The 13,495-nt window shown below is 33.5% G+C and overlaps 1 protein-coding gene across 3 annotated transcripts; it reads left to right on the forward strand.

Moving 5' to 3' along the window:
* The first annotated feature begins 3,630 nt into the window (after window positions 1-3,630).
* Window positions 3,631-12,140, forward strand: LOC122579700 (telomere length regulation protein TEL2 homolog). Of its 3 annotated transcripts, XR_006320684.1 has the most exons (15): window positions 3,631-3,850; window positions 3,993-4,021; window positions 4,378-4,480; window positions 4,622-4,790; window positions 5,116-5,295; window positions 5,494-5,654; window positions 6,166-6,442; window positions 6,662-6,876; window positions 6,994-7,092; window positions 7,510-8,024; window positions 8,397-9,166; window positions 9,626-9,824; window positions 10,732-10,913; window positions 11,306-11,397; window positions 11,803-12,140. XR_006320684.1 is itself a non-coding variant. In XM_043751921.1 (14 exons), the coding sequence occupies exons 1-13, from the start codon at window positions 3,661-3,663 to the stop codon at window positions 10,873-10,875; spliced, it is 3,051 nt and encodes a 1,016-aa protein (XP_043607856.1). In that variant the 5' UTR covers window positions 3,631-3,660; the 3' UTR covers window positions 10,876-10,913; window positions 11,306-11,530. The 3 variants fall into 3 exon arrangements, 2 of the variants coding, with proteins under 2 accessions (XP_043607856.1, XP_043607857.1); XM_043751921.1 differs by lacking the exon at window positions 11,803-12,140 and having other exon boundaries at window positions 11,306-11,530; XM_043751922.1 differs by lacking the exon at window positions 11,803-12,140 and having other exon boundaries at window positions 10,732-10,822; window positions 11,306-11,530.
* The last annotated feature ends 1,355 nt before the right edge of the window (window positions 12,141-13,495 follow it).

Genomic DNA, 13,495 nt, shown 5'->3' on the forward strand with positions numbered 1-13,495 from the left:
TATTTTTTAATTTTATGACTGACAACATTAGTTGTTAACATTTTTCAAAGATAAATAACACGATATTGTTATTGTGGTTCAAAAATTTATAAATATATATATTTAGATGTTAATTTTTTTTATACATTAAAAGTTTTTTAATGTAAAAACAATGTACGAATCCTATGTATACGTAGGTAATATGCTAGTTTTCATATAGAACAACACTCATTAACGCAACAAAAAGCATTTTAGTAAAATACTTGACAATAAATATATGTACAAGAGTATGGTTGTGATTTTGTGGGTGTACAAGATGTGTTGTATAAGAATTTTATTGATGATTAAGATTTAACTAGATTATGTCCGCACGATATGTCGACATTGATGGTAGCAGTGATGGGTGGTGGTATATGGGGTAATCAAATTACGGGCCGGTCCGTGAAACCCGTTGAACCGGTCTGAAAAAAACCCAAAACCGACGTAACCCGGTATAATATGGTCCGATCCACGGGGTTGATTTTCATGAAAATGCGGTTTACGGGCCAGGACGGGCTAACCCGGTGAAAAACCCGTTAAACCCGAAGTTATTAAGAATTAGAGATTGATTTAGGTAAATATTAAAATGATATGAAATTATGGATAGTTTACAAAGATAAACATAGAATATCTATATAATTTGATTTTCGATTCCAAAAACAATTTACAATAGCCTATTTTTATGTCTAAATCGAATTTGAAGGGTTGATTGACGATATATATATATATATATATAAATAAAGAGGCTGTTGTAAATTGTTTTTGGAAAAAGAAGACATGTTAATGAGCTTGAAGTAGTTTTTGAAGATCGTACATTATGGCTAGGCCTGTTATCAATGAAATTTTTAATGAAGATAATGTTAGTTTATATACGTTCTCCCAAATATGCATTTAAATGGTATATAGGTTTATGGTATTCATAACAGGTTTCAAAAAAATCATGTTGTAAATACAAATTTGTATGGATTTAGTGATCATAACATATCCCATGTTTCCTGAATGGAGAGTGATATTCATACAACAAGTTTTAGTCATATACAACAAAAGTATAAGACTTGTTACACAGTGTATAACTGTATTATGTAGAATTTGTTGTAGAAATATCACTTCCCTTCCTAAATTAATAAAAGGTTATGATTGAACTTGGTGCTGAATATAAATGGACTGTACAATGCTACGGGCTGATCTAAAAAAATTGTAAACAAATCATGTGCTTAGTTAATTATATTTTATTTACTCCTTATAAAGGAAATGACCCTTTTTATTTTAGGTAATTCTACTTTTGAATTATCAGAATTACTCTTAACTTTTTATGTTTTGCTTTTAATTAATTATAATTTACACTCTAAACTTTTATTTTAATAATTAACACTTTAAGTCCCTATCTTTAAAAAATTTCAACTATCACAATTATATCAACCTACGCCACCACCACCACAACTAGATCGCCTTCCACATCACCGCCGCCGCATTGCGCGAATACCATGCTCGTCTCTATCTATCTATTTGTATATTTACATTTACATTTATTTACACCAACTAACCAGTCATTGGTGTTTTCTTTTCTTTCTCCACATTTATCACTAAAAAAGTACGTATTACTGTATCAATTACTCGTACTTTCTATCCGTACGTAGCTTGAATTCTCTCTGAAAGTTTTTTCAAATGAGAATTGTTCTTGAATTGAGATAGTTGAATAATTGTATTCCTTTCTTTAAAGGATCATTTAAACAAGTATTCAAAAAATAAATATTAATTAAGAAGTTACTAAGTTATTATGTAGTTAAAGTCCACATGACATGACTATATGACATGCAATGAATTAGCAAATCGCTCAAATAGTCAAATGAACCTATGCATTTATTTAACACTATAGCAGCTATACTCAGATTATTAATAACGCTAAATGGAAAGTTCGAAGTATGTTTTGTTCCAAAAACATAAAAAAAAAACAAAAATAAATGGTACATCAAATAACTCAATTTCATACATACCCCTGCGTTGTTGCCAGATCGACTTGTGCTTGTCTGCTTGAATAGCAATAATTTCTTACCATGCCGGCCATATATACCAACATAAAGGTACACAAGCAAACCGATTGAGTTAGTAAAGAGTTCTGGGTGCAAAACGGGCAGGGGTATGTGTTTGATAACCGGTTGAACATATTTGAGTAAAAAAATAAATAGGGTTGACGTGATATACATTTACTTCCGCAAACATATAAAAGATAACATCATCGCTAATTCGACTATTAAATATAGAAGGCATGAGCTAATTATGTTGACGCACATGAGAACGAATTGCTGTAGCTAATAGAATTGTGCTTGTCATTAAAAAAAAAAAACACTCATAGGTTATATTTCATACATATATCACAGACGGTATCTAATTTGCACATGTTATAGATATATGGTTTAACAACAATGACTCAACCACGTTTGTGCAAATCATGACTCATGAGGTACTCTATTTGATAGAGACTATTTTATTTGACGGGAAATCTACGGATCAATCCTTACATGATCATAGTTTAAAACTAATTGGTGTAATTTTTAAGTAGTAATAAAATGTAAAAAAATAATCACAATTGTATTTAATTAATTTTTACAGTTTAATGTACTACATTTATTAAATTTCGTTATGTTTGTTTAGTGTACTAAGTTTTTTAGAAGTTTATAGGAACAAACTCAAAGGAACCAAGAGAGATATTAATGAAAGAAGTATTAAAAAGAAAATATATATTCTTTCATTAATGGTTTACAAATGAGAGGGGATATTTTCTTTAATCAGCAAAAGAAAGGCTGAGTTACATCATTCATGACATCATACTATAATAAAAATTTTTAGATTTTTCTTGATGGAAAATTCTAATACATGCACTAATCACTTTCACTGTATTCTCGAGTTTTTATTAAAGGAAAAGAAAAGAGAAGATTTGATAGGAGAAGAAAGGATAAAAAATTATATTTATAAATTGCATTCTTGAGTTTTATCATTTAAAAGAAAAGAAAGTGAATAAAAGAATTTAAAGACATTATTGAGTTAAGAGAGAAGGATAAGAAAAGATAAAAATATGTAATATTACATTTATAGCATCATAGTTATTATAGTACATATAAAGGTTTGAAGGGTATATTGATAAATTTATAACTTATCCTTCTAAATCATGCCAAATATGGAAGGAAAGTTTTTAGCTTTAAAACCCCTCACTTTTCCTTTCCATCACTTTCCTTTCTTTTAATTAAAAAACTCAAGAATGAAAAAACATAAGTTTTCCTCTCGTTCCCTTTCTTATCCCATAAAATTAAAACTCAAGAATGCATCCTTTAAGAGTAATTAAGGCTTTATTTAACTATAAATATACTTAGCACACTATTAGCACACTTTTAGTACAATATTAAACAAACTTCACAATTTTTCAGTTTTCGGATGGGTCGGTTCGGTCCGATTCCGGGTCGGGTCACGGTATCGAGTCCAAATGATCATCCCCATTTGTTACGGTCAAACACATGGAGCGTCGTCAAACATCAGGGAGCTTATTTAACAAGAAGTAAAAAACGAGGGACCTTCCTTACATAAAAAAATAAAATTTAATACAAACATCAGAAATAAGAAAAGATACCACCGGAGCACAGGGCAGCCATGAACGGCGGCAAAGAAGAAACAGAAAACAATAATAACAAAATTGAACAAAATACAAACAGCAAAGTACTTGATAAAGTCGGAAACGTCGTCGTTTCGATCAACAAAGCCAAAAATGTTGATCAAGTTATTTGCGCTCTTCACTCTCTCGCTGTCCGTCTTTTCCCTCTCGATTCCTCCGCCTTTTTAGGTATATATATATATTAAGTCAATAAACTATACGAGTAATAATTTTTGTTTCTGTTTTTATTATATCTAATGATTATTGTTTGTGACTACTAACTGTTCTTTTTTTTTTTTTATAAATAAATGTTTGATGAATTTATTTGTAGGTAGCATTGACAAAAAATATAAAGATGAGGTACGTAATATCTTGTTAATTTCAAATTTTGTTCGATGTGTGTTGTTTTGATGAACTTAATTAAGCTTAGAAAATAAGGTATGAAATTTCAGTAAGCCTATTAGCTAAAAAAAAAGAGCTAACCTTAAAGATTCATATGGTTGATAAAAATGAAAGTTGCATTATCTTTTTCAAAATGTAGATACTGTACTATTTTATATAATTTTGTGTGTGTATGAATTAAATATAGTACTCGAAGTGGATTGACTATTTGATTATTATTGTTATTGGGGGGGATGGCAGTGTAACCCTTGTTTTTCGTGTTTTGGTATTCTTTTGTCTGAATGCATGGTTCGTCTATGTGGTTTTGTGTATAGGTTATGGGAAACGAAGTACCTTCGGTACCCGAAAGAGATGACTGGTGGCAGGTGTTTTATCAAAGTACCGCATTTACAACATTTGCTAGAGTGTTGTTATCGGGTAAATCACAAAGTTGTATAGTTCTTTTGTGGATTGAGATTGTTTGTTTTATGTAAAAATCATACTACATGTCTGTGCGGATGGCTAACGTTTTTGGGTTGCTGATATTAGGTGTTTTTTGTTTTTTAATTTAACATGCAGATGTTGCTTTGAATTGGCTAACTTGTTTCCCTGCTTCCGCAAAGAAACATTTGTATGATGTGTTCTTTGTACGGGGTTGTGTTTCTGAGGTGGTACAAACTTTAGTTCCTTATTTACAATATCACTCAAATGGGCGACTTCAAACGACCATCTGCTCAAATACCGAGAGGTATTGCTAATGTTTGTTTGTCATTAGGTTATCGATATAGCATTAAAAGATATTGTCATCTACATTTATCTGTGTAAAAGGCTAAAAGCTATTTGAGTTATCTTTTTATTGCATCTTATATATTGTTACATCCTCGGAAAGTTATCGATAGCATGGGTTAGTGTTAGAAAGGTTAGACATTTATATTTTTAATCGTGACATAAAGTGGTGTGTAGCATTAGAAACTTGACTATCATTACAAAATTGATAGGATATAGCATACAGAGTGTATATGGTGTAATATTTTTATTAGAAGTTTAAATTTTATTTCCGTCATATATGACAGATTACTTGCACTATGCTTGCTTGAAAATGATGGGGTCCTCCAGCTGGCTAGAGAATTTTCTCACAAATCCGAAGGTATAAATTTTGAACAGCATACGTCTACAATCTCTAGAGTGGCTCAACTCATTACATCTGTCCCCGATAAAGCACGATTGGGAGCTTCCAACTTACTTTCGTCACAGTATCCTTACTATCTATTAGCAGCTAGGTAGATAAATCATAATTGATGGTTATGAGTACTTTTTATTCCATATTATGTCCTCTTTTAAGTAGTTAAAAAACCCATGTTAAATTATGCATGTAACCTCATTTTACCTGGAGGATAATTATTTGATCCAAACATGTTAAGTTTTGTTATACCTTGATGGGAATCTGTCAGCTTATACGTCAAAAGGACTACGATACAACTAATTCAGGCAGCAGAAGAATGGGACACAAAGGATTATGATAAATCGACTAACGTCAGCAATAGCAATCTGGATGGTTTGATGCTATTTATTGGGGATGCCTTTGCGCGTATTTGTAGACGAGGGTCTGCAGGTACGTTATTATTGCATAAACTTGAACACAAAATTGATTTGTATCAAAACAATCGAGGCCAAGGTTGTCCATATAAAGATCTTGCAAAATCCAATATCCTCAAATTGCATCCAAATTCAGATTATTGCTTGCTTGAAACAAAACAATAAGAAAAGAAGTCGATTTGGATTTCATATCAAAAAAGCTGAACAATATACTTGATTATGTTCAAATAGCTGACAGTTTTTAGCTGATAATCGTAAATAAATGCAGTGCTAGATACAAGTTTTCCTATCTACTCCAATTTTTTTGATCTAAAAATTGCTATAGCAAGTCAATGAAATACCAAGATCAGTGCCTTCAAAATATGCAATCATATTAATATTTAATTTTTTAACTTACAATTAATGACGTCACTATGAATATCTTTAGTGTTTAATGAAACATATGAGTATGCTATACAGTTGCAAATGAACCTGGTATTGTACATGTAAAAAAGATATACAAGATGAAAACTTTTTGTTCCATGCAGACGTTCTGTTAAGTGAAATAATCCCACGAATTGTTAGTCAAGTTCAAATCCTCCTGCAGTCCAGATGTGACATGAGCGATGCTGAAACCATAAAATCAGAGCCTGGTTTGCGGTTTTGGTCAAAGATAATGGAGGCAATTAAGGATTCATATGCTGTAGAAAGAATGTCTGAGCAGCTTTTGCAAAAGTTAGCAACTCAGAACATTAGTGAGGTTGAAGGTTATTGGATTCTTTGGTTGTTGTTCCATCAAATTTATGAGTTCCAAGCATCCATCAGGTATGATGTAAGCCTTTAGACATATGCTCATTCCAAAGCATGTTTCCAGTAATTCAACTGGACCACACAAATACAAGATCACACAAGATTCAGGATTTATGTTTGGTCATAACTCCTTGTCTTCTTAAAGATCAATAGAACAATTTTGACAAAATTTTCATGATGACTACAGTGGATTTTGGTCTCATATGGCAATCTAATTATTCTGTTAAAACACAGGTCCATGTTTACTGAAAGATTTTTACTCTGGAAAGTATTCCCTGTATGTTGTCTAAGATGGATCCTTCAGTTTTCGGTTCTTCAATGTCCTCCTGATACTGTGCTCGAGGTCAAAAGTCAAAATCATGGTGATCTATTGGATATCACCAAGCGCCTTCTTGCAGTATGGTCCAAGCGAGAGTTTGTACAGTCAGCACCAGTGGAACAACAAGCTTGTATCTTTTTCTTTACCTTAGTATTAAATACTTTTTAACCTGACTCATTTAGTTGCTGCAGTTTGTGTTTTGCCCTAATATCACCATCTATATTAGTTTCCTTAATTTGAGATTCAGATTTAACTGCAGCTGTTGGCCTTTCCTTAGAAAAGCTCAAAAAAGAAGATTTTGATGCTACCAAGGATGCAATGCACTTGATTCTTCAAGGGGTTAGCTGTATATCTCGATCCTTTTACTTATAGGTGGCAATTTTGATCCTTTTACTTATGCATGGATCAATTCGGTAAAATTTTTATTTGTTTAGAAATATTAGCTTAGAAGGAAACAAGTCAAATGGGTCGATCTGATCTGATCGGAAGTCACCCAAAGTGCGTTTTAATGCATAAAACCTCCTATAACAAATTTAAAAATTTAGGTTATTATTTCTCTATTGAAATGGTTGTGATCATATTTGGCACAAACCCTTTTTGGCTCATGCATAAGTAAATGGATCAAAAGTTTGGTCAAAGATTTAGGTTAATTATCATATTTGGCACAGACCCAGCTTATCTGGCCAGCACATATTTCCACCTCTACCGTTATAGTGACATTTCTGATTCCTTTCATTTGAGCCTTTTCTTTTATTAATGTCAGGTAGGCTAGAGAGCCCATCTCATATTGTTCGTAAGATGGCTAGTAGTATTGCTCTAGTCTTTTCAAAGGTGATTGACCCAGGCAATCCTCTGTATCTTGATGAAAGTTGCACAGAGGAAACTATTGATTGGGAGTTCACATCAATGAATGCTAACATGGAAGGATTGTTAATATCCGATGGACAAGAAACAGAAAGTAATCAAGATAAGGGTCATCCTACATCTGAAAAGGACAATAAGGATGCAAGGAAAAAGAACAAGCATAAAATTCCAATGGAATTGACGTTGGTTGATCCGGATGAGGTTATTGACCCTGCCACATTGAATAATGATGCTAGCTCTGATGGAGACAACAATGATGATGGTGACGATGATGATACTGAGATTTCTGAAACCTCCAGTGAGTCTTCTTTACAACCGTATGATTTGTCTGACGATGATACCGACTTGAAAAAGAACTTTGCACAGTTGATTGATGTTGTTGGAGCCTTAAGGAAGTCTGATGATGCTGACGGGGTAAGTCGTCTTGGCTTTCATAGTAAAATGGGTGGGTCGGACAGGTTTTATGGGTGAAAACAGTTCCATTTTGCCATGGGTTGTGTAATCAGAAGATATTTGTATTCTCATCTTGAGGTAGTAACCTTTGCTTATAAAGAATTGAAGATTACGGAAAGGGAACTATACAGTCACAAAACGACACGAAGATAAACTAAAACTAAACAAACTTAAACAACTATATATTCTATCTCTAATAGATTGAAATGGGTCGAATCTAGTTCAAAATTATTGACCTGCATGAACCAGTTTTTCTGAAAGTTCAGTTGTAAAGTCGTAAAAAAGATATCCAGCAGTTCTTTTTAGTCTTTTCTCTTGTATCTTTATTTGCAGGTTGAAAGAGCTCTTGATGTTGCTGAAAAGCTTATACGAGCAGCTCCTGATGAACTTCCATTCATAGCAAGTGATCTAGTTAGAACGCTTGTCCAGGTCCGTTGCTCGGATTCAACTTTAGAAGGAGAAGAAGAATCAGCTGAAGAAAAAAGGCAAAAAGCACTAGTTGCTCTAATTGTCAATTGTCCATTAGGAAGCCTAGATCCAATAAACAAACTACTATATTCACCAAATGTAGACACCAGCCAACGGATAATGATTCTTGATGTCATGACCGATGCCGCCGTTGAGCTTTCTCATATGAAGACCAGTAGACAAAAGCACATGTCAAAATCCCTAATATGGACCACTGCTGAGACCCAACCATGGTTCTTGCCAAGTAGCATAGGGCCTGCAGGTACAACCACTTGGAAAGAGATATCTGGAACCGAGTCTCCATTGGCCATGACGTACTCGTATGAGAGAGACCTCCCAAGCAAATCAGGTCAGGTCAAGAAAGGAAAATCAAGACGATGGAGTAGAGCAATAAATGCAGTACAAGATGATCAGGTGGAATGGTCACAGAATAAGTTCCCTCCGTTTGCAGCGGCGTTTATGCTTCCAGCCATGCAGGGATTTGACAAAAAAAGACACGGGGTTGACTTTCTTGGCAGGGATTTTATAGTTCTTGGAAAGCTTATTCACATGCTCGGCAATTGTATGAAATGTTCTGCCATGCATCCTGAAGCATCTGCTTTGGCTCTTCCTTTACTGGATATGTTGAGTTCCAGGTATTACAAGTGTATAGGTTAAATCCAGGGCCTTTACATAGAGGTGTTGAGCTGAAATTTATATTTACTTATAAATGGGTTGGAGTGGGCTACACTCTTTGTGATGGGTTAAATAGGAAATATGAAAAAGTTAAGTTATATGGGTTGAAATTCACCCCGGATGTATTTTAGGCATGAACCTCCTAAATTATTTACAAATTAGATTGTTATTGATAATATATACGAGACACAAGTTTCTAAAAAGCTTCGGACATTAAGTTCTTTTGGAACTCAAACCCTATCTGACCTGTTTCGACCACCACACAAATTACTCACTCTTAGGTGATCACCCAACCCATTGTGTTACCTACCTTTACGTGGTATCTTATCCTTTCTTTTGTGGAAGGATGTAGCTTTACATTCTCATGGGATATCGTGAGGTTTACTGTTGCTTGTCGTACTTAATGGTCTTAACTGCAGGGAAATAAGCCATCATGCAGAAGCATATGTTCGTAAAGCTGTCCTTTTTGCGGCATCATGCATACTCTTGGCTCTTAATCCAACTTATGTAGCAACAGCGTTGGTTGAAGGAAGTAGTGAAATATCTAGAGGCCTGGAGTGGGTGCGCACATGGGCTCTCTCCGTAGCTGAATCAGACACTGATAAGGAATGCTACTTGGTGAGTAAATAAAATTAAGCAAATTGTTTTGCTTTGTTTCAAAATATGGTAAGTTGTCATTGCACCAATTTTATACAGGTTAATTATAAGACAAATATATGTGCAAAGACCTCCCACTGTTTGATCCTTTTGCGTTGATGTATGAGAATGAGACTCAATCTTTAGACTGCTTTAAGAATACAATATTAAAGGTTATGATTCCAATGTTAAGAGTTGGCAAAGTGGGCTGATTGTGTTCTTGTTGTAATGGGTCAAAGTGAGTAGTTTTTTTACAGGAAGCGGGTCGAGTGGCGTTAAGTTGACCCATATTACCACTTTCCCCCAAAAGTAAATCTTTATGGGTTAATATTCTTGGAAGTTTCAACTTTTTGGTGCTTTTAATGCTTCAACTTTCTTCTCCATAATGTAATTCTCCAAGTTCAAAATGTTATACTTCAAAATGATAATTTAGCCCTTGAACTTCATTTGTTTCAATGATTTTTCCCTTCTAAATCATACAGTTTAATCCTTAAACTTTCAAACGCTTGACGATGTAACCCCTTTGAGTGGTTACCAAAATAAGGCAACACACAAAGGATTAGATAAAGGGAAAAAAACTTGAAGGGTTAAACTGCCAAACAGTCGAAACTTAGACAATTCTCTGTCAAATAAGGTTATATTATTTCAATAGTAGTTATTATTATTATCTTTGAATAAAGTGATTTAGGAGGTTTTATGCATCAAGTCATCAAATATATATTGTAGCCTTTGTAGGTGACTTTTGACTGGTATCCTTAACTGTATGTTGATTTGTTGACAAACTGTAAATCACCAGTGCTTTGCTCAATTTTAACTTTTCAATAATGCTTTGTCAATGTGGTATCTGCTGTGTTTATTTATATTGCTCATTGGTAATAACTTTGGTCAGATGGCAATGGCGTGTCTTCAAGTCCACTCGGAATTGGCCCTTCAAACATCCAGGGCTTTGGAGTCATCTGATAGTGTGATCCAGGCAAGAGGTGTAAATCTTCAATCAAATCTGTTGAATGGGAAAATTAAAATCTCATTGTGAATTTCAGATAATACTGAATCAACCAAATATAATATGTGGTATGCTTTTTCTTTTCCTTTTATATCTCACTGTCTGGAAGGCGGAAGTATATGAAATTAGAGCATCTCCAATGCTAAACCTTTAGGTTTACAATTTTGACTATAGGTTTATAATTTGATATGTCACCAACTTATGAACCTATTCATTTTTATGAACCTATATCTACTATGTAATAACCTTTACAAGCTTTATAAACACAATACACATCAAAGAAAAGGGACGGCTTGTTGGCATGCCATTAGAATTCTGTTTATCAGTCTCTTGGATAGTAACGATACGGCTTTTTGGCTCATTTTTATAAAAATGTATGTGTAACACTTGTCATTCCAGTAAGGCACTTCTCTGCAACTGATTGTTTACGTAATACTTTGTTTTCCTGAATTTCTTGTAGACATATGAATTTTTGTGGCTACCATTGTACATATGAAATTGCATGATGCTCATAGGCCATGGGAGATGGATGAGAGATCAAAGCTGGTACAGGTACCTCCGTTAGAAGGAGAGATTTGCAACTGTTCCCTCTATGTTTATTTTTCATTGTAGTTAACCTTTTTGAGATGTATACATTATTAGACGACCATAATTTTGTGAGTAAGGTATATACGATATCAGGTTATCCTCGTTCTGTTAAGCATGTTAACTAAAAGTTTTGTTGATCGTTTTACTGGCAATATCTGAGTTGGCAGAAATGGTAGGTTTGGTGGGTTGGGTAACGGGTAATCTTTTGGTACATGGTAGAAAAGGATCATTCGGGGTGGGTGTCTCCCAAATACTGTTTCATCAATGATTTTGAGGTTATTGTAAGTTTTAGATATCCTTTTCCCCGTTTGACCACTCTATTTTCAGCTAATTATTTTACATCACCCACTTTCCCCGTTATTTTGTTAGAGACCACATATAAGCTGAGCTGAGCAATTCATAAGCAAATGAGTTGAAGCATCACATTTGAAGGCTGTAGCTCCTTGGTTCAACACTTCAACTATGCTTTGATAAGTCAGAATGGTTGACATATAGAGAAGGTTAATGGCATCAATGGAGCATAATGGTCGGTCACTTGATAGAAATGACCGTAGTGCAATGTAATAAGTAGGGACTCTGTTTTTGTAAATCTACACCAAGATAAACTGTAGTGAAAATTGGAAAATCTATTTCAGATACGAAAACCTGCCTTAATGGGAGCCTCTTCTATAATACACTATAAAAGTTTTAGACTTTTTGTTTGATCACTTAATTTTTCAAGATTTTGTAATTTTACATCAAGATAAACTGTAGTGAAAATTGGAAAATCTATCACAATAGAGCTGACGATATGAAAACCTGCCTTAATGGGAGCTAAAAAAAAAGTAACTATCAATATTGTCTTCCAAGATGTATGGAGGAAGTTGAGATGTAGACAAACTCATTAACTTCTATATCTAAAGCCAACAACTTTAACCATTGATTTAACCCAGTTGATTGCCTTAATGGGAGCCTCTTCTATATTAAAATTTTAGACTTTTTGATACACCTCTTACTTTAAATCTTAATTTTAACAAACATTTAGGAAAAGTCAATAAATAATTTCAAAAGCTAGTTTTCACAGTTTAATAGTTGAATCTAATTGAGGTTTGTCTTTACCTTGCTCGTACCAGGATAATTGGTGAATTCAAAGCAGAAAAAAAAATTAAAAAATTAAAACGAGAAAAAAAATAGAGTGATGATCCCCACTATAAATTTTTTTCGAACATTCAGACGGTATACGACATCAAGGAAACCTCAACGTATAATGATAATGATGAAGCCTTGTGCGTATCCTAGGCAACAAGATATTGACCATGAGCCATTACAAATATTCGGAAGAAAACTTAAGATTTGTCATTCCTAAGGATTAAACTCAAAACTTTAGATAAAACCGGAGTGCTATTATAAATTTTTAACTAAAAAAAAATTGCGCTTGAAGTTTATTAAATGCGCATCATGAATCACTTAATTGTGAGGGCAACAATACTTGAAGATGGTGATGTTGCAGTACAAATGATAAAAAGTAAGGAAAACAGAGTTAATTACCATACTGTGATATTTTTAAAAATTATTTACCAAATAGGTGTAGTTCTAAAAGTATTTACCAAACAAGAGTTGTGTGTTCAAAAGTAATTACCAAATAGGTGTTCATAGACCACAACATATATATAACCATGAATGAGGATTAAGCTGCTTGATTCAAGCAAAATGTAACATTTACATAAACATTTACAGAATTTAAAGCAAATAGAACATGTTACTGGAGCAAGCACACGATATCCATATTGACTTCTATTTCCTCAAGGTACCAAAAGGACATATAATGCATTGAATTCAAGCACTTAAGCTGCCAAAAAATATCAATCCAAGCTCTTTTAATCCTCGATTCATTCTAGACATATGGTGCACATCTGAAACATTTAAAAAGTCCATCAAACTCGGTTTATAAAAAAAACATCATCATGCCATCTAACTAATCATTTAGCGATTTATAAAAGAATAATAAAGGAGTAATAGAAAAGATACTCAAAAGAACTAATTTATCACCTTGGCACTTTTTAGTGATCAGTATCCATTCTCC

This window comes from Erigeron canadensis, chromosome 8, assembly GCF_010389155.1.
Source record: "Erigeron canadensis isolate Cc75 chromosome 8, C_canadensis_v1, whole genome shotgun sequence".
Taxonomy (NCBI): Eukaryota; Viridiplantae; Streptophyta; class Magnoliopsida; order Asterales; family Asteraceae; genus Erigeron; species Erigeron canadensis.

What these genes read in the sequence shown, in the direction of transcription:
- LOC122579700 (XM_043751921.1), top strand. Translation starts at nt 3,661, where the DNA reads ATGAACGGCGGCAAAGAAGAAACAGAAAACAATAATAACAAAATTGAA. An exon ending in TCCAACTTACTTTCGTCACA is followed by an intron (nt 5,296 to 5,493) that starts GTATCCTTACTA and finishes GGAATCTGTCAG; the next exon opens with CTTATACGTCAAAAGGACTA. An exon ending in GATTCTTCAAGGGGTTAGCT is followed by an intron (nt 7,093 to 7,509) that starts GTATATCTCGAT and finishes TATTAATGTCAG; the next exon opens with GTAGGCTAGAGAGCCCATCT.